Genomic DNA, 20,738 nt, shown 5'->3' with positions numbered 1-20,738 from the left:
CTTCATGTAAAGCAATTAGGTTTTTTACACCCGGCTCCCGCTAGGGAAGAGGAAACTTTTCCGCGCGGCTGCCGCTGCCGGTGTGCCCGCCTGCGGGAGCGCTGCCGCCGGTGGCACCGCGCCGTCCCGCCTCCCAGCACGGGGCGCGCTCGCCTGGCTCCGCGCCGGGAGCTCCAGGGGACGCGGGGTTAGCGCCGGCGGAGCGAAACGAAACCAGACCCAGCTACCAGAGGGGAAAATGCGCGGTTGTTTGCGGAGTCATATCGAGGGCATATCCCTCAGCCTCGGGAGGAGGGCGGGCGGAGGGAGGGAGCGGGGAGGAACCACCGACAATTACTCCAGGGAAGTTTTACGACTGGGGATCGACCAGCCCCGATCAGGTGAACTCGTTGTGCTCCTGTTACTTTGAGTCATTAAACACTATCAGCGGAATCCGGAGGCAAATTTCTCGGGCGATAACAAAAGACACATCGCCACTTTAGGGCTCTGCCACAAATCCTTAATTGCAATAAAAAAAAAAAAGGGGGGGTGGGGATTGGTGTCCAGCGTCTTGCACATCCAATGCGGGGGTCTCCAGGCGGTAAGGGGTCCTTTGATCAAGAAAATCCAATTATTTGTGTATATACATTTCCCACATAGTGATTACTTCATTAATTGTCCCGCCTTTATCTCCTCCCTTCCCATCCCCCCTAATAATCAGTTCTTTTATCCAGACCAACAAACACACCATAGGAGCTTTGTGGATTCAAAGGATTTGCTTTCGCTTCTGAAAGAGCCGCTATTCTTTGATGATTGGGTAGCGGCAAACTTCAAAGCCATAAATCTTCCCTCTGACTGGTTGGCGGCCCCGCAAAGTCCTTATCAAATTCTTGGAGGTGATCCTGGTGCAGTCAGACAGTCCGCGGAGATCGCGCGGCGCGGGGGGGGTGGGACAGCCACGGAGGCGAGCAGATCAGAGGGAAGGAGGGGGAGAGAGGGAGAGGCAGAAGGAAACTGGGCAGCTCCTCGTCTTCCCCTCGGCGTCCCCATGCCTCGGCGGTGCCCCGGCGCCTTCCTCTCGCCCCGAGCGCAGTAGCCATGGCCGCGGTGGCTGTCCTCCGGAACGACTCCCTCCAGGCTTTCCTCCAGGTCGGTACCCGCGCCCGGGGCTGGGGCGGCTCGCTCGGCGCCGCGTCCCACGGTGGCGACTCGTGCTGCGCGGGGGCGCCCGGCAACCGCCGCCTCCCTCCCGGGGCTTCACCGCGCGGGTGGCCCGGGAGCGGTCGGTGGGGACCCCCGCGGGGCCGAGGAGGCAGGGCTCGGGCTCCTCGGGCTGGCAGTTTCCCCCTCCCGCCGGGCGGCCGGCGGTAGCTCCGGGCTGGGGCTGCCCTCCGCCCGCAGCGGCCGCTTCCCCGGCGCCCCCAGCCCCGGCGGGGCCGGCGGCACCGTGCGCGGGCGGGACCGGGCGCGGGGCGGGGCGGGGGAGCCGGGCCTGTCCTGCCCGCTCGGCGCGCGCCGTTTGCGGTAAGTTTGCCGGGCGCGGGGGGAGCGGCGGGGCGCCCCCGGGAGCCCCCGGCCGCGCACGGGCGGGCGCGGCCGGGCGGAGGCGCAGGAAGTTTCCCGCGGGCGGCGAGTAACGCGCTCTCCTCCCTCCTTCCCCCCGCTCCGGCGCAGGACCGCACCCCCAGCGCCTCCCCAGACTTGGCCAAGCACTCGCCCCTGGCTCTTCTGGCCGCCACCTGTAGCCGGATCGGACAGCCGGGCGCGGCGCCCTCGGATTTCCTGCAGGTCTCTTACGACCCGACGCTGGGATCCCCCTCCAGGATCTTCCACCCGTGGAGCGGCGAGATGCCGGCGCACTCGCCGGGGGGGCTGCCGCCGCCGCACCCCAGCCTGGGGCTGACCCCTCAGAAGAACCACCTGCAGCCCTCCTTCGGGGGGGCGCACGAACTGCCCCTCACCCCCCCCGCGGACCCCTCCTACCCCTACGAGTTTTCCCCCGTCAAGATGCTGCCCTCCTCCATGGCCGCCCTGCCGTCCAGCTGCCCCCCCGCCTACGTCCCCTACGCCGCCCAGGCCGCCCTGCCGCCCGGCTACTCCAACCTGCTGCCGCCCGCGCAGCCCTGCCGGCAGCTCTCGCCCAACCCGCCGCCCGAGGACATCCCCTGGTGGAGCATCCAGCAGGCCGGCGCCCCGGGCGGCTGCGGCCACCGCTTCCCCGCGGCCGCGGCGCTGCCGCGGAGCCTGGTGCTGGGCCACTCGGACTTCGCTCAGTACCAGACGCAGATCGCCGCCCTGCTGCAGACCAAGTCTCCCCTGGCGGCCACGGCCAGGAGGTGCCGCCGCTGCCGCTGCCCCAACTGCCAGTCGGCCGCGGGCAGCGCCCCGGAGGCGGAGCCGGGCAAGAAGAAGCAGCACATCTGCCACATCCCCGGCTGCGGCAAGGTGTACGGCAAGACCTCGCACCTGAAGGCGCACCTGCGCTGGCACACGGGCGAGCGGCCCTTCGTCTGCAACTGGCTCTTCTGCGGGAAGAGCTTCACCCGCTCCGACGAGCTGCAGCGGCACCTGCGGACTCACACGGGCGAGAAGCGCTTCGTCTGCCCCGAGTGCGGGAAGCGCTTCATGCGCAGCGACCACCTGGCCAAGCACGTCAAGACCCACCAGAATAAGAAGCTGAAGGCGGCGGCGGACGGCGTCAAGCGGGAGGACAGCCGCGACCTGTGACCGCCGGGCGGCGGGGCGGCATCGGGACCGCCGGCGGACGCCGCCCCCGCGGGCCGGGCCGAGCCGAGCCGCGCCGCGGCGGGGACCTGCGCTGAGGGGGCCGGCAGCCGGGCGCAGGGCGGCGGGAAGGGGGGGCCCGGCCCTCGGACTCGCGGCGGGCCCGGCGAGCGGGAGCTCGGCTGGGGGCGGTGCCGGGAGGAGCCGCGGCCCCTCAGGCCCAGGACCGGACGCTCGCAGGCCCCCGCGGCCGCCGCGGCTCGCCCCGCGCCCGGGCCGGGCGCCCTGCCCGCCCCCACGGCTGGGGGGAGGCTGCGGCCGCTGGGGCGGGAGCGGGGCCGCCGGGGGGGTCGGGGCTTGTGGGCGCCCGGGGAGGGGGCGGCCGTGCCGGGGCCCGGCCCTCGGCGCTTTCAGGGGAAAGGACTGAAGTTTTGTTGTACAGGTTATTTAATAGTTCTGTTTGAGTACGAGTGTCTCTCTCCTCGTCCTCAGCCCCGTGCGGGGCTCCAGCATGAGATATTTCTGTAAAGCGACCCGCGACTGCAGCGTGAAATAAACACGTTAACACCGGGGTCTGCAGGGACGGTCCCGCCGCGTCGGTTTCATTTGATCGTCCCCCGGGCTCTTCCCGCCCTCCCCGCGCGCCGGGCCGCTCCGCGCGCGGCCGCCTCCTTCCCGCCATTTCCTGCTGAGGCGGCGGCCGCTGAGGTGGCGGCCCGGGCCCAGCTTCGTCGCCGCTGTCAAGTGGAGCTCAGCGCACGGCGACCAGGGAGCTGCTCATGGTAAACACGTTTACAATCCCTAGCTTCTTCGCACTGATGTTGGCCTGTTGGTTTGGGTTTGTTTGTCTTTTTTGAAATTATTTTCGTTTTGTTTCCTATGCGTGAAGCTGTGAGAGAAAAGGGAAGCGCATGGTGCCGGTGCTGGGAGTGAGCGTACAGGCCCGGTACTGCAGGCTGGGGAACGTGCTTGAGCAGAGGTGGGCAGTAGTGAAAGTTAATAATTCCCCCTTCTCGGAGAGGTCTAGGCCTGTGATAGCCAGCCATTACTGGCCCGAAGCTGCCTGTGGCTGGCACAGCCAAAACATGCTTTCCATATGCTAACTTCCTGTAAAAGTGCAGAATGTAAGGGGGAGATGCTTGTTATCCTCCCAGTGTGACAAAATGGCAGTTGCTTTCCTGCACAGGGGAAGGTATTTGGCACAAAACTGTGTTTACTTGGTAGGCAGTGACAGCTTGTAGGATTCCTTGTGTCTCACTGGGCACCATGTGAGTATGAGTTCAGGCACACATTCATTTTGGCAAATTTCTTTCAAAATAATGACCTTTTTTACTGTAGCTATCCCCTCTTTCTTTTTTTAACTGAAATTTGTATAGAACAAACAAATGAGGAACCCAATTAGTAATTTGCTAAATTTTGCATTTTAACATAGGGAATATGTTATTTGCTCCTCATGTTTTTACCACATCAACTTTACTTTCTGGTTAGCTAATGAGACAGCCAAATAAGAGTGCCATCAAAACTTCACTGGGACTAATCCGGAACCATTCAGACTCAAATGGGTTCCTCTGGTGGCAGCTGTCATACAAGCTTCGGCACAACCATAATGATAAAAATACACTTTGCCATGCACTTCTGAATCAGGGAAAGTGGCAGCTTGATAAATGTTTTTGTAATGACAGAACATGTAAAACTGATGTGTTTGTATGGATGTCAAATACTGCCAAGAATCTCAGGAAATAATGAGATGAGACAACAGCACCAGAACCCTCACATCTGAAATAATGAGAAGTTAACGGGCATTTACCATGGTACAGCTCCTCAACAATATTTCAATGTTTATGATTCTGAATTAATTTCCCACACCATATTCTTGGGGTCAATTTATTGAGTTAATAACCAAGCAATAATCTTCTTTACTACTGAAGAATCTTCTATAACTTGTCCTATTATAGGGAGCCTTGTGAGAAATGAGTTTAGCTTTCATTGGTTACCATTCCTTTACTAAAGTTTTAGGCTCTAGAAGCATGTTCTTGAAGGATATTGAGTAGAAGATACCTTTAGTGTTCCAGAGTGAGCAACAGCGATGCAGGAAATAACTGATGGACCTGATCCAGAAGTCCTTAGTCAAAAAAGGTCTTTGAGATGAAAGCGCAGACCATTTTACTCCTGACAGGATTTGAATATGTCATAAGGAGTAACATAATGTTTCTGCCTTTTGCAGTGTTTCATGGCTTACAGCAGCAACCTGCTTGCTTGCTGTCTTTGATACTAGGTTACGTTAAGAATGTAGAGTTACAGAATTTAGGAGTGCTTTTAAAAGAGAATTTGTTTCATTACATAGTCTTTCAATTCTGTGTTGGGATCAGACCTACTTAAAATGGACAGTAGCATAAAGTCCTTTTGTTGGTAGCAGTAGAGGAGAAACAACAGCATCCCAAAGTACGAAAGGTCCACTTATAGGACAGAGTAATGGACTGGGATGTTGCCACACAGTAATGGCTTTTCACTGCTAAGTAAGTGCCAAGATCAAGTATCAATGTAAGCTGAAGCAATGTATTAGATGGTTTCTGGCACAAGTTTAGCCTGACTAGGAACTAGAGAACCATTTCTATTAGAGCAGATGCACCTAGCAGAAAATAGCCTGATAATTGTAGATACAACGATTTCTAAGCTGGACCATTATGGAAAGATTTTTCTTCAGTTGGGTGACAAACTGCACTTACCCAGCATCTATGTTGTCTAGTCTAGCCAGACTGTTTTGTGTTCTTACTCATTCCTCAAGACACAACTTGTACTGAAATAGCAAAAGTTTTACCACTCACTTAAGTGTGAGCCTGCAAGTAATTTAGGTTTTAAGCAAAAGACCATAGCCCAGGCAGTGCCAGCACCATGTCAAGGGGGTGGTGGTATCTGATTAAAAAAACAAACCAAAACAAAACCACAACCAGTGGCACATTGTAGCATATGCACCTTGTATAACATCTGTATAACTACATTTAAAGCATGAAAGTGCACAGGTTAAAAATATTACAGTCAAAATTAGTTAAATACTTGTCACGAGGGAGAGATGCATTTAAGTGAAAACCCACAATATCAAATGCTAATGAAAATAAATCTGTAAGAATAGTACCAAAAAAAAGAAGGGGGGCCCCCCAGAAAATTAGGGATTTATGACACAAGGTAAGTAAAAGTAACAGCTTAGAACATAATTTTTTTAAAATGAAACATTATTTCTCTCCAAAGCTTTTAAACAGTTCATTGCAAAAAAAGGGCATATCCATCATAGCTGTTTCATATTCATCTCTAAATAGCTAAATCATATGATAGCTTTTCAATTGAAATCGTTAAACTTTTATAGTAATATGGCATTTAAATACACATGTGACCTTTCTGATGTATGGGTACAGCGTTACAAAAATATATTGCTTACATCTCAAGAATTTATTTCTAGTTGGCAAATTGCACTCTATAATAAAATTAACTTTTAATTTTGCATTCATAAAATACATTTTACACTTTTAGCTGTTTCCAATCAACTAGAACAGCTGTTCATTTTATCAAATTAAATGATTAATATTCTTTTTAATTATACATTTTGAGTACATATGCTGCTCAAGGTCAATTCATTTCTGAATTTTAAATCTTAAATGCCATTGGTATAATAGACACATATATGAACTAATTCATCTTGTAGTTAATTCAAATTAATTAATCTTTAAAAAAAATGGGATATGGTTTAAAAACTTGAGATTTGGCATGTTTTCTGTGTTGAAAAGCGACTTTCACACTTGGACAAACTTTTAAGCAGAGAACATTTAACATTAAAACAACCAACACTGTTTTCCAGATAGTTTTGGGGTGTTTTGGGTTGGGGTTTTTTAATGTTTTGTTAATAAAATTATAAGGGACAAATGGATTAAGACTTGCATCCAGGAGAAGTTTGCAGGATTTACCTTTTGGTCCTAACTGACCAGGTTCTCACTGTAATACTCCCAAGAAATTTATGAAGTAATGTTTCATACCTCCTCACTACTATTACCGAAAAAGTAGGATAGAGGGGTTTTTTGAACTATATATTGGGAGGTGTCCTTCCTAAAACCATCGCCATGTAATTATTCCTTCCATACTAAATTACAGATGTAATTTTTAAAAGAAATATTTAATCTTAAATTATTTGCAAATTTTTTAGAGATTGCATTAAGTTTTAAAGTAACTACAACTTAACTATTTCAACTTGTGAATTCTCACCTGTATCTAACATCAGTCTTGAATACTGAAGAAATAGGCAATATAAAATGCTGATGTCTTGAAATCCTTAGACAAAAGATACATTTTATTGTTCAGTGATATTAAAGAATTTTAGCAGACCACTCAGAAGTTCATAGAGTAAATCCGTATCTCTGTGCAAGCAGACACACAATTATCAAGGCACTTTTAAATAAGCCTTGTAACATTTGATAGGTCTTGTCGGCTTACCCCCGCACTGAGTGGTGAGAACAAAAGTATTATGCCTAACTTATTGTCAGATCTTATGATTTGCTATAGAATCTTTTTTTTTTTTTCCCTCCAATTATTTTACACTTTTTATGAGATTTTTGTGAATCCTCTGGTAAAGATGTGGGGTATTCTGCTCTGACACATGATAGAGCCAACTCAAAGACCTCTTAGATTTTCCTGCCAAACTTTTTGAAAATACTTACCAAACAGGGTCCCCAAGTCTTTGAGACTAATGAACTTGAAAGCAATGCTGGTTCTCCAAAGGGATTGCCTGGCAGGTATCTTCAATAACTTTGTATTTAAACAGCGCCCAAGCCACCAAGGACCTGGAAGTGTTCGGCAACCAGCAAAGGGTCACAATTATCAGGTAAGTGTTAATGTGCAGCATAGAGAAGAAGGATCCAAGGCCCTGAGCTGATTGAATGAATAGTCTTGATCAGAAAAAATCAGCAGAAGTGTGTGTAATTCAAAGGGTCTTAAATTAAGTTTATGGTTATTATTCCCTGTTAATATTTACTCCCAACTAATTTCAAGTCATATAGGTGTATCACTATGGATAATGAAACCCAAAGAAAACATGTATTTTGACCTTGTGACTGTGACAAGTCACCGAGAGATTAGGGACAGTGAGATTTGGCCTTTAACCTGGAGGCCATTGATCCTGTTTTTCTTCTCATCATCTCTTAATTTTTTTGTTGTACACATTTACCTAGCTACACAAAAAATCCCAGCACGTCCCTGACCCAGGTCTGGTGATTACATCACTGCTTAGCCGTGTTAACAGGAGCCCAACCTAAGGCTGTGTACAAATCCTGTGTGCTCACTGAGAAAGTTACGCATACCCACTCATGGGGTGTGTAGGGGCATAGTAGGGGTCCATCCCCTTTGCAGGTGGCTATGCAGTGAATCTCATGCTGTGATGTATTGAAGGTAGCGGCCAGGAACTCTTGAAGAAGTGGCGAGTTCGCACTGAGGTGTGAACTGAGTTGCTGAACAATTAAAGTGCGCTCTTCAGTAGTGCAGAGGCCTTGTACAGAGTCTCTGTATAGGTTCAGATTTCACCATTAGTGGTAGTAAAGCTAGAATTTCCTTTCATCTAATCGAACTACCAAAGAAATCATAATAATCCAATGTATGATAGCTGAACCCCTTTTGCTCTGCCTAAGCAAGGAACACTTTACCAGTGTAGGAATATCATATACTAGAAGCCATGTGTGCATCACCATAGTGACCCTTCCTCTCCTGCCCTTCTGCGCCCCCCCCCCCCCCCCCAGAATAAAAACGAAGCTGTACCAGCAAAAGTGCTGTCTTGTCTGTCCTGCTGCATCTACAATAGAGTCTTCTGCTGGTGCAGATGTCTCAGCTAAGGGTTACAGTTTTTTCTCCCCTATGACTGGCACAATTGTGCCTGCAGCAGCATGTGAGTGAAGCCTGGTTTACTTCATCCTCAAGTGAGCACAGACGTCTTATGCTTTGGATTTAATTGTTCTTTCTAGCTTAACAATATAATGTAACCTTCACCTTAAGGTAGGAACTTCCATCTAGCTCATCTTAATCCCCCTTCTCTAGGGCATCAGTCACCAGCTTTTGCTAGCCATTGATGCCAATACTGAACAAGTAACTCACTTGAGGGAACATCGTAATTTGCCCTTCCTTTCAAGCTATCCTATCATAAAAGGCAATCTTTTTTACATTTGTAATTTTCTGAACCACAGTCTTTTACTGTCACAGTGACTGAGATGCCCTGAACAGAGTATTTCATCACCATAGCATTTAGTGTAGAGGAATGATGAACCACAAGGAGGAAAATGAAAAATAAGATATCCACGGTTTTTTAGAAGTTCCTTGTATTTAAAATGAAAAATAATACTCAAATGCTGTAAACTGTGATATTTTTCACAAGTTAAATGTTTCTTTTTTTTTATTTTATTTACGAATACCCACATTACCAGCTTCATCAGAAACAATAGTGTGTGCCCATGTTTTTGTATTTTTAAAAGGCAGGATTGTCTGCAAAAACAATATATTCCCATTATCCATAAGTCCCTGTTCTTATAGCAGTACTGAGCTGTTTAAACAAAGTTCCAGTATTAACCTATATACTACCCAAAAACATTTGTCATTTTCCTTTTTAACATGAACCAGCCATCACAGAGCACACTTTCAAAACAGGCTCTAATTACAAAGCAGGTTGAAAGAAATTTTATTAGACCAAAGCCCGTATCTTCACTTGGGGTCATATCCCACATGCTTTATTCAGGATCAGATGGTGTGCCTGTGATCTCCACATGCAGATCTCTCATCTGTGTGGAAAGGAGATGTCAGTCATATTGCCACATTCCCCCTTATTTTAGACAGCTCTCCACAAGTCTAGGATGCACATGTGAAGAAGAGAGAGGGAAACGTGTGCTATTCACTCATTAAAAATTAGACAGGAAAGATAACACAGCCTGAGAATGTCAGGTGGTCTCAGCTACCATATGTTAATCCCAAATGAGCATGGAAACCACTTCATTTCCTCCCCTCATATCTAAATAATTTGCTTTCCTTCTGACCAGCAATAGTGGTAGTGCGTTGTTTTTGTTGAACCCTGTGAAGAACAGCCAAACACTCGACATCTGCTTACTTCACACACTATAAAACTCTGCTTGTTCACCTTAGTAGCCCAGTATAGGAGGTCTATTTTTCTCAGCATTATCTGGTCCTTCAGCAGTGTGGCTCCACTGACTTCCTTCTGTTAATTTGCTCTGAAAGAACTGAAAGAAATAGTTTTAAGAAGGCAAAGATTACACTTTTATATTTTCCAAAATATTAACCAAATCTTCTTACGTGCCTACATGAGACCTAAGGCTATGTCTGAGCTTCTTAATAAAATGCTTGAATAAATTGTATAATGACACTGAGAAGCTACTTGCAAAGTACTGTAATCAAGGCTATGTTCAGTGCTTGAATAGTTAAGTTAGAGAGGCCAGAACCATGAGCAATCTCGTTAGGGGAAGCAGTTTCTCTGTAACACTATTTAAAACTGGCCAGAGCAGCTCAGTTAATGCATGTAAACACTGGAACTGTAACTCTGATACTCCAATGGGATCTTGAATATACACATAACAACACTAAACATGCTCAGCACATCCTGGCAGCCTACAGGGAAGTGTTTTTCTCTAATCAGAGGAAAATCTTGTAAAAGTTTTTCCCACAAGGGAAAAAAAGAGGTTCATGGATCTGAAGATCATTACTCATGATACACAAGACAAAGCAGCTAGGGAACCTTTCCTGTTCAGGGGCCACATTTGCTTAGGCTCACAAATATCAACACCAAGAAAGAGTCCTAGTTCCCTTCTCGGTGAATGCAAAGGGGAGACACAAGACGCAAGAATTTTTAGAAGCCTTTAGCTGATTCACTTCCCCTAGTTTCTGTACCCAACTCATGGGAGTTTGTGATACAGCCCCAAAGTTCTCTGCAGGGTGTTCCAGTATGCAGCTGTTGCGTTGCCTTCATGGAGCTGGCTTTCTCCCCTGTGCCCAAAAAAAGAAATCACTGCACAATTACACTATTCTTGAAATAGTATGCATGAAGAAAGCTTCCTAAGCTAAATACAGTGATTGCAGAATACTGAAATCACTGAGACTTAAATGTGGGAATTACCATCTAGTTTTACCATGCAATTATTTTTCTCATTAGAACCACAGTCTTAATCAGCTAAGAAATATTAAATATTAAACAGCCACTAAAGCAGAATAGTATGTTACATTAAAATAATTCTTTATAAAGTGCCTAAGTACATTAGAACCTCATTTGTCTTTTTATTATATGCACTCATTCATCCTAGACTTAATTTAAAATAGGTGTCAGGTGTCAGCTATAATACTCAGATATGGATTCTGATCTAGATGTTAGAACCTCTGCCACTTACTGAGCATGTTCAAGAAAGGAGAAGGAGGAAGGTAAGTTTAGGCCTGTTTTTAATAAGCTACAGCAATTAGATATTTTCAGTACTCTGAATTATGTATCAGAATTATACAATTATTTGGTTTGTTCTGTTGCTTTTCAATACACTTGAGAACCAGCTCCTAATTAAGATACACACACTATCAAAGATGAAAAACTGAGATGGTGGTAAAAACAATTAGAATGATGATGTAGGCTTAGATTCCCCGTGGTTTTTGTACAGATCTGCAAGGAAGCTTGGGGTATGGGCACATGGAATTTGCCAGAAACAGCAGCAGTACTTGTGTGCCCTACAGGGATGTGAGCCACCCCAGAGCAGGTAGGATGCTCTGGGATGCGGCCCTATTTTCCCTGAGCTGACAGGATACTCTGACAACAGGATCGTTATCCTTAAAGGGAACTGCTGTTGCCTCTGGGTAAGTTGTTGTTCCTCTTTGCACAACTTCTTCTGCGTTGCAATAGTCTAGGGATGCTGCAGTCCTCATCCTGCTCCCATGGCCAGACTGTTAAATCACAGCAGAGCCTCTACCTGTGGAGCGTATGCCAATTGTATGTTAATTATTTGTTATTTCAGTTATGAACACCTTCCTTCCTATTTAAAAGGTGTAAGAAGAAACCACAGCATACAACAAAGCACATTTTATAAAATAGAATAAATGATCCAACCAAAATTACCTCCAATTATAGGCATGCCTCACCCCTTTAAAACTAATAGACTATGTAATCTACCATCTTTAATATGTCCTGGATGTATTGCTCTTGATCTCAAAAGCAGCAAGAGCAGTCTCTCTCATGAAATCCTACTGCAGAAATGACTGAGTTCCTACCACCTCAATGCCACATGAAAAACCTTAATCAAAGCAGGCAAACCTCTTGACTTGCTGCTGATTCCACAGCACTTTTTTATAGTGATATCACTTTTATCTATCATCATTTATTCAAAAAAGTAAATCAAAAGCATAAAATAGTCTCATCTGAATTTTTGCCCGCAGGATATAGCCTTCTTGTTGGTTAAGCCATGAAGTCTTACATCAGTCAGAGACAAACTTAAGTGGCCAACCTGACTTTCTGTTCTTCTTTTCCATGTATAGAAGTTTCTTATGCACAAGTTAAAATCTGGTATCAAAATCAGAATTTTTAAAAAGATTTGTCACCAGCAGTCCAGCTGACAAAAAAGAATACTTGTTTTTAGAACGGTGCAACATTTTTTCAAATGCTGATCAGAAAGCAAATCGTCTATTAATCCTAACCAAGTAATGTGAATATATCACTAATGCCTGTTAGTGAGATGCATTTAGAGCTATATTAATGATGATTAATACCAAGGATTTTTACAATTTGAATCCCACATGTAAATTCTAACATTTGTGTGTGTGAAGTCACACTTTTCTCACATTTTTATTTTTACCAAACTTATTTAAAATAAGTCATTAGGAAATCACTTTGAACTTGACTGCAATAAGCAACACTTCAGCTGAAAGTGTTCACAGAAAGATGGGGGGGCAGCCCTAAGGACCCACCCAGGGATAGGTGGCATGTTAGTTAACACGGCTAGCACCCAGAAGTTTTTGTGGCCTGTGGCAACAGAACAGCATAGTTAGGACCTTCAGGCCTCAGTGATTAGGTTTTTATTAACACCTCTCCACCAAGGTGCAGCTTTTTCCAACTTCTTAGGAGGGCTCTGGTTCATGCCTCTGGGGTCAGAGTATTTTGCCCACTCCACCATAATGTTCTCAGTGTCCCAGCTACATCTGTTTGAAATCATTTCAGTGCCTTTGGGAGCATGTGTGTGTTAAGGCCTTAAGGGAGCTGCAGAACTGCACATGCCCCAGGAGCCAACCAGATAACCAGTAGAGACTTCCAGAATGCAGGAGTCGTCCCTGCTACACACGGCTTCCCTTGGCAAGCAGGAACAGAGAAGCTTGAAATGGTTTACTCAGGGGAAATGGTAAACATAATGGAGATGCATAACTACTGTGAGCCAGACCAAAGGTCTGTTTAACCTAGGAGCCTGTTTTCCAGTAACAGATGCTTAAGGAAAGTGGATTAAACACAAGGCATATATAAAACAGATATTCCCCTTGGCATGGCCCCGCAGCTTATGGGGAACAGCGCTTCAGAAACTTCCTGAGCTGGAATCACATTTCGTTTGTTGTGTTTAATAGTCGCAGATAGGCCGATCCATCACAGATCTGGCTCATCCCTTTGTGACTGGATTTACACTCTGAGGGTCTGCAACGGCTTTTGATAGCCGTTTGCGCGGCTGGATTATACCCGCCCTGAAAGGAGGCTTCGTCACCATTCCGGCCTCCCCTGGGTGCCCCGTAACGCCGAGGGATGGCGCAGAGCGGCGCCTTTTCCCAGTGCCGCGGTCACCCCCAGCGCCCGGGCCCGTACGGCGCCCCGAGGCCCGCATCCGCGGCTCCCCCCCCGGCCTGGCCCTTTCCGGCCGCACGAGCCGCGCGGCACCAGCCCTCGGCACCCACCGCCAGCGGGTCCGCGCCCCCGGCGGGACGGCGGCAGGTCCGGCCGCCAGCGCAGCCCCCGGCGCCCCCCGCCGAGCTCTGTGCCTGGGGGCGGCACCGGCCCGCCCGCCTGCCTGCCCCAGGGCCCGGCCCGGCTGGAGGCAGGTACCTGACGTGTCGCTGGCCCAGCTGGTCGCCCGGCGTTTGGCGGTGGGGTGACGCGACCCCCGGGGCAGCGGGGGCGCTGCCACTGGAGCGGGGGGCGGGGCGCCGTCGGGCACCTGCTCTGGGGCGGAGGGTGGCAGTGGGGACTCGAGAAAATAAACCTGATGGGAATTACTGGCATATTTCAAGCCTTTTTTTTGCGGCAAATTGAAACTTTCATGGGACCATAGGTCCAAGTTCCCCTACGTTTTGTTTCTTTTTTTTAAAAAAACCTCACTTGGTATAGACACTCCTAAGCTTTTATTTCTGTACCATGGCTTGTTCATCTTTCACTTGATTCTTTAAATCAATTTGGTGACCCAGAACCTCCTCTGCTTGGCTGTGGGACCCATTGAGAGTGGGGACTCCTTAGAGTACCCTTGGGATTTTCCCAGAGGGGCTCCTCATCTCATCTGGATCACTGCAGGAGCAGACAAGGACTCCATCCTACTGAGCGGCAGGTATTATCTTTATTCGAATATAGTATTTGGGAATATTTCTGGTTTTGGGGACCGGTCCGTTTGTAAAACTATCTGTAAGACATAAGACTGTTAAATACTTATGCAGGATGGCGTATGCCGGGTAGCTAGCACCGCAGGTATACATTTGATTTGGTGTTTGTTTCGATATTAAGTTAATATCAGGAATTTGTGTTTTAGTCTGAAGGCTAAATACATTTGATGATTTGGAGCCAATCCATATACATAGGATTGATAATCATAGGATTGATATTGTTTTACTTATTTTATGTTGTAAATGTAAAAGCATTTCTGTATCAGGTGTGATATGAGTGTGGGTGTGTGAATACTGTCTTAAGCATCCGAAGGGTGAGTGTAAACCTCTACACATTTTAAAGTGTATATGGTGTAAAGAAATATTGTATATACGGTGGGGGCAAGAAATCTAATGTCCCAATTGTAAGGTTTGGACACTTTGGGGTAAGGAAGAGAAAGCTGTAAGTGAGATTAAAGTGATTTGTGGTTGGGGTAACAGTTAAGGTGTTATGGGGGGGAAACAGAGCGGTGGAATATTAAGAAAGAGCCCTTTAGGATGTTTTTTGAGCCATTGGAAGGAAATAGGAGGGCAACCTGGAGGATGCGTAAATATGAAAACCCTGATCAAGTATTTTAATCAGTGGTGGCCTCTATATAAGTTAGGAGGTGGGGAAAAGTGGCCCTTAAATGGGACACTGAATTATAATACTTTGTTGCAATTAATGTTATTCTTAAGATGGGAAGGAAAATGGGATGAAGTAATGTATGCAGACATGTTTTTCACTCTGAGGAATCACTCGGAGTGGCAAAAGGGTTGTGGCATTAACTTAGCTCCACAAGACCCTCTAGTGTTAGCAATAGAGAAGGATCAGAAGGGTAGCACAGGAAAAATGAAGAGGTGCTGTTCGGCATGTAGTATTAGGCAGAGATGTATAAAATTGATGAACTGGAGGAAAGGATGGAGGATTTTGGTTTTGCTCCACCCCTGCCTCTGGTACAACCAGATAGTAATGTAAGTGAAGAAGTAGGTATTGAAGGAGCAAGTAGTGAATCGAGCTCAAAGGATTTAGGTTTTACTCCAATAACCTTTGGAAGATGCCGACAGTTCGTGATACACAGATGGAAGTACTTTTGTGAAACAAGGACAGCGTAAAGCAGGATATGCAACCACAACCGTTCGACAGGTAATTGAATCTAAATCATTACCTCCCGGAACCTCAGCTCAGAAGGCGGAGATTATTGCCTTCACCCGGGCATTGGAACTGGCCAGAGGGAAAAAGATAAATATTTGGACAGACTCCAAATATGCATTTGGAGTAGTCCATGCACATGGGGCAATTTGGAAAGAACAAGAACTATTGACTGCACAGGGAAAACAGATAAAGCATGCAGAAGAGATCTTGAAATTACTAGAAGCTGTAAAACATCCTGAAAAGGTTGCTATTATGCATTGCCAGGGACATCAGAGAGGAAACACGGATTTGGAAATTGGAAATCACTTAGCCGACCATGAAGCTAAACGAGCGGCAGAGGAGGTGGGAAAAGAGGAATTATCCTTCATACCAGACAGTAAAATCCAAACTATAAGTACAGATCACGAACCAAATTGTTCTAAGGAAGAATTAAAGCTAGTTCAGGATATGAATGGTAAGGTAGAATCAAATGGGTGGGCCTATCTAGTGGATGGCTGTATGGTGATACCATCCAATTTGACATGGGCTATAGCTCTAACTGAACATAATAAGAGTCACTGGGGAGCTGATACGTTATATAAAAGTTTAAACCAGAAACTAATAGGGCACAGTTTATATACTACAATAAAACAGGTGTCTCAGCAATGTGAAATTTGTCTATGGTCTATGCAATAACCCCAGTGTAGCAAATAGGATAAAATTGGGAGTCATTAGCAGAGGGAATTATCCAGGACAGCAGTGGCAAGTTTAACTTTTCAGAACTCCCAAGAAAAAAGGGGTATCGATATTTATTAGTTATGACTGATACTTTTTCAGGTTGGCCAGAAGCCTTTCCTTGTGGAACAAATAAGGCAAAAGAGGTAATTAAAGGATTGTTGAACAAGATTATCCCCTGCTTTGGGGTCCCGTCAACAATCTCTTCTGATCGAGGCTCACACTTCTGTGCTAAAATAGCACAATAAGTGAGTGCAATACTAGGAATAGATTGGCAGTTACACACTCCTTATAGGCCCTAAGCAAGTGGACAAGTTGAAAAAATGAATCATTTAATCAAACAACAAATAGCTAAAATAGGACAAGAGACAAATTTAACTAGGCCACAATCTCTTCCCTTGGCATTATTAAGAACACGAACCAAACCTAGAACGAAGGAAAATTTGAGCCCTTTTGAGATATTATACAGGAGGCCATACCAATTACAATTTGCGGGAGAAGATTTAATTCAGTTAGGGGAAGGATATTTATGTGAATATATGAAGGCCCTCCAGAGACAATTGCAAAATATAAATAAACAAGTTTTGGGGACTAGGGCCAGAGGATTAGACCAACCAACTCATTCTTTTAAACCTGGTGACTATGTATATGTAAAGACTTTTTCAGGAAAACCTTTGGAAGAAAAGTGTGAAGGACCCTATCAAGTACTGCTGATGACCTTTACTGCCATCAAGATAAGAGAACAACCAGCCTGGATTCACTACTCGCGGATAAAGAAGGCTCCTGAGAAATCATGGGCCATCATCCCGGCAGGACCCACAGGACTACAGTTCTTCAGATCATGACTATAATAGGACTGTTGCCCCATTTGAATTTAACCTTATGGAACAAAAATGGACATTTATCATTAGTACAAAGTATCTCTCAGGCTTTGAATAAGACTGACTCTTGGATATGTACTTGTATGCCTGAACATGGGGGAAAAGGTGTATCGTTGATTGGAATCTCATTGCCTAGGAATCAATCCTGGATAAATCTTTGGGAAAACACTGCTTGGAATACTGAAAATGATGAAATTCTAAAATTGGAGATAGATAGTCCTGAGATTCAGGAATCATACTATATGTGTGTACAAAGATGTAATCCACCCAGAGGACAAGGAAAATTAGATTGTAATCCTGTAATTTATGTAGGGAATCAAATGGTCTGCAATACAACTTTAGATATTGGTACCTCACTTTTTGTTAATTCTACAGTTTGGCCAGTACCGGAAGGAAAAGGATGGTACTGGCTGTGCAATGATATGGCTTGAAAAGTTTTACCAAAAAATTGGATGGGGACATGTACATTGGGAGCGGTAGTTCCTAATATGACTTTGCATGATTCCTTATCAAAAGGGTACCTGAGAAATCATGTTCGGAAAGTTAGACAAGATGTTGAAAACCCCCTGATAAAAAGACCAAGTGCTTTTCATAGCTTTGCCCAATGGTTTATCCCATGGTTGGGAGTAAGTGAGTTGGAAAAGGCCATAGTTAATATATCAGCAATAATAGAAAACTTAGAAGATAAAACAATTGATGCAATAAAGGCTCAACAAATAGAAGTATCTAGTTTGTCACAAGTAGTATTACAAAATAGAATGCCTTTAGATTTATTATTAGCAGCTCAGGGAGGAGTGTGTACAATTATTAATACTAGTTGTTGCATGTACATAGATCAAAGTGGAAAGGTTTCCACTGACTTAGAGGAAATATGGAAACAGACGAGGGTTTTGCATGAAATTGCAAAGATGATTTGTCATGGGATTTTAAGAAAATATGGAATAAACTAACCTTTTGGTTGCCTAACCTAGGATGGCTAAAACACACTTTTGCTAGAACAGTTATAGTAGTAATCTTAGGAATACTAATATGTGTATCACTTCGATGTTTCATTTGGTGTTGCTGAGGAATAATCATAGGGAATGATGATTTTCTGTAGTTGCAAAAGAATTTGCAAAAGTTACTAGAAAAGGGGGGAATGAATGATGAATTATGTGCCACTTACCTAAAGAATGATATACTTACGTTTATCTAAAAGTTGGGAAATGTCCAAAGACCCTTATTGTTGACATAAAGGATGTACTAATTGCTAAGTCCTTGGATTTTTGTTATCTTTAAGAAGGCCATCTGGTCCTAAGTTCTTGTTGTCTATGCAACGTGGCAAAGACAAGGACTTTAAATCATGGTCACCAGTTTAGCGAGGAACAGAGTCTGCGCAGAGGTAAGAGGTAAAAAGTTCACTGGAGGAAGACTCAAGATCTTCATCCTGAAGACACCCAGATGACCACTCCTCAAGGATATTGCGCAGGTGCAAGATATGTAAATGAGTTCCCAGAATTGTAATGAATATCTAAATTATTTCCTGGAAAATTAATGAATAGGTATGAGTAGTCTGTATAAAGAAGGGACTGAAAAGTCCCCTAGGTGTGCATGACTTTGGTGGAGCGATCCCCCATGCACCCAGCGCTGCCAAATAAAGATATCCTCAGCTCGCATATTGGTGACTGATTCTTTAAATCACACTGCAGTGTAAGCTCTAGCATTGCCTTATTTTGTTGTTTCTGAAGGTCGGGTATGTGCCAGTGTTTCCATTCAGAGCTGTGCTCCTCACAGCTTGTCCCTGGGTTGTAACATGTCACCATAGGCTGAAGTGTGCAAAGTCCAGAGAAGGTTTCCTCCTATTAGTGGAAAACTTAGAGGAGTTAAATAAAATATATGGGTTGACTGCTTTCCAGACCTTTTTGTATGCCTGTATAACATGAAAGCTGTAATTTCACAAGCAGAGAGTCCTGACTTTTACCCTGTCCCTTTATTGCACCATACAAAAAGGTGAAAATGGTTAAGATGTTAACATCTGAACAGTGATAGTCCTTCTGATACTTTATTTCTCTCAGGATAAATTTCCTAACATGTTTTTATGGTGTTACATATATATTCCTAAGACAAAGTACAAGATCTGGTGAGTTTCCTGTACACTTCAGGTAACAGACGTTTGTTACTAGAGACATGGTTCAGCATTTGGAGTCTGTGCTACTTAGGCCAGGTTAAGCAGTTACTGCTCTTTTTCTTCCCTCCTTCTGCTTGAGCTGTACGTTTCCCCTCTTGAATTTGTAAACGAGATCCAGCTGGTGTGAGTCAACTGCAAAATAACCTACCTGGGGGAGCAGGAGGGAGTGCTGGGGCTGATCGGTTCCCAGGGCACAAAAAGTAACAGCAGGCGAGAATGAGGTGAGGGTAACTGTGGTACCTGTGCAGTGGTGCTGCTTGCTCTTAGGCTCTGGGAGGGGTCTTGTAGGATGGAAGTACAGGCGTTACAGGCACCCATAGGGCAGTCTGTGAACTGCATATGCTGTGCTGGTGTGGTTACGTAAGTGGTCTTTTCCATCTATTGTCAGAAGAGTAAGTGGGATTGCATCTGGGGTGTTGATGAGATGTCTGAATTTGGGCCACTTCCTCAGGTGGTAGTGCTATTTTCTGCCTGTTGCTTTATTTCATAGAAATATGCATGCTACTGAAGAAACTTGCTGTTCAAGACCTCTTTCTGCTGCTGATTAGCTCAAAGGAAAAACTTTCTCTGGCTTTTAAGGGAGCAGGGTCTGACCTTACAATGGAATTCAAACATAAAACATGGTGCTTGCCTGACAGCTGTGTGCCTTCTGTGAGGGGAGGCCAAAACCCAGCAACAAAATACAGCTCGCTTTGGCTGCTTCAAAGTGAGATAGCAGCAAGGGGAAAACATTCATAAATGCCAGTACTGGCAAGGAGAGTAGAGAGACGTTGGTCTGTTGCTTTCAAGGAGTCACAGCTACTGTGTGTTGAGGAATTCTGCTTTTTGTTATTGAACTTCTGAGCTTCTGATCTGTATGCTAGATGAAAATCTATGTATCCTTAAGATTGACCACAAAATAGATAGCACTGTTTTTGACCCAGAGAAGCTGCAGATCTTATTGTTGAATGTTCTCAAATATTTTTTTTTTTCGCATATGGCTACTGTGTCATAGGCCCTTTCAGCCCAAGATTAAAGGAATACCAGCTGATTCTGTTTATAGGAGCTTTCAGATAACTACTGGATTTTATAGTGGATATGGTCACCAAACTTGTTTAAAAATTATTTATTTATGTTTTATTTGATTTTTTCAGATTTTTGAAAGGCCAGAGGTGATTCAGTCCAGATATTTTATCATGAGCTATCTGTGACTACAGATAATGTGTGGGGTTTTTTTTAAGTAAAGAGCTTCTTATTTCCAAGTCTTTTCCTAAAACATTGGAAAGTGCATTTCTTAAGCTAGTTATGAGTGCATAAGTAGCATATTTTAATATCTAATTATTTTGAAATTTTTATTCCTGTTTTTAAGAAATATCATTAATACTTTGTCTTTAATAAGGCAGACCCTTATTAAAACTAATAATGGCATTTTAGTGTAATTTCCTGGGTTTACAGGGTAGATTGTGTAATTGACATATTCACTCTCTGA

The 20,738-nt window shown here is 45.2% G+C and overlaps 1 protein-coding gene across 1 annotated transcript; it reads left to right on the top strand.

The window, feature by feature from the left end:
• Positions 1-578: 578 nt before the first annotated feature.
• On the top strand, positions 579-18,755 carry SP5 (Sp5 transcription factor). Its single transcript, XM_056350376.1, has 4 exons — positions 579-1,128; positions 1,654-3,485; positions 7,511-7,570; positions 16,879-18,755. Exons 1-2 carry the CDS (start codon positions 1,078-1,080, stop codon positions 2,704-2,706), a joined length of 1,104 nt encoding a protein of 367 aa, XP_056206351.1. The 5' UTR covers positions 579-1,077; the 3' UTR covers positions 2,707-3,485; positions 7,511-7,570; positions 16,879-18,755.
• Positions 18,756-20,738: the final 1,983 nt, after the last annotated feature.

Source organism: Falco biarmicus, chromosome 8 (assembly GCF_023638135.1).
Source record: "Falco biarmicus isolate bFalBia1 chromosome 8, bFalBia1.pri, whole genome shotgun sequence".
Classification (NCBI taxonomy): domain Eukaryota; kingdom Metazoa; phylum Chordata; class Aves; order Falconiformes; family Falconidae; genus Falco; species Falco biarmicus.
This window is presented reverse-complemented; position numbering and strand designations above follow the sequence as displayed.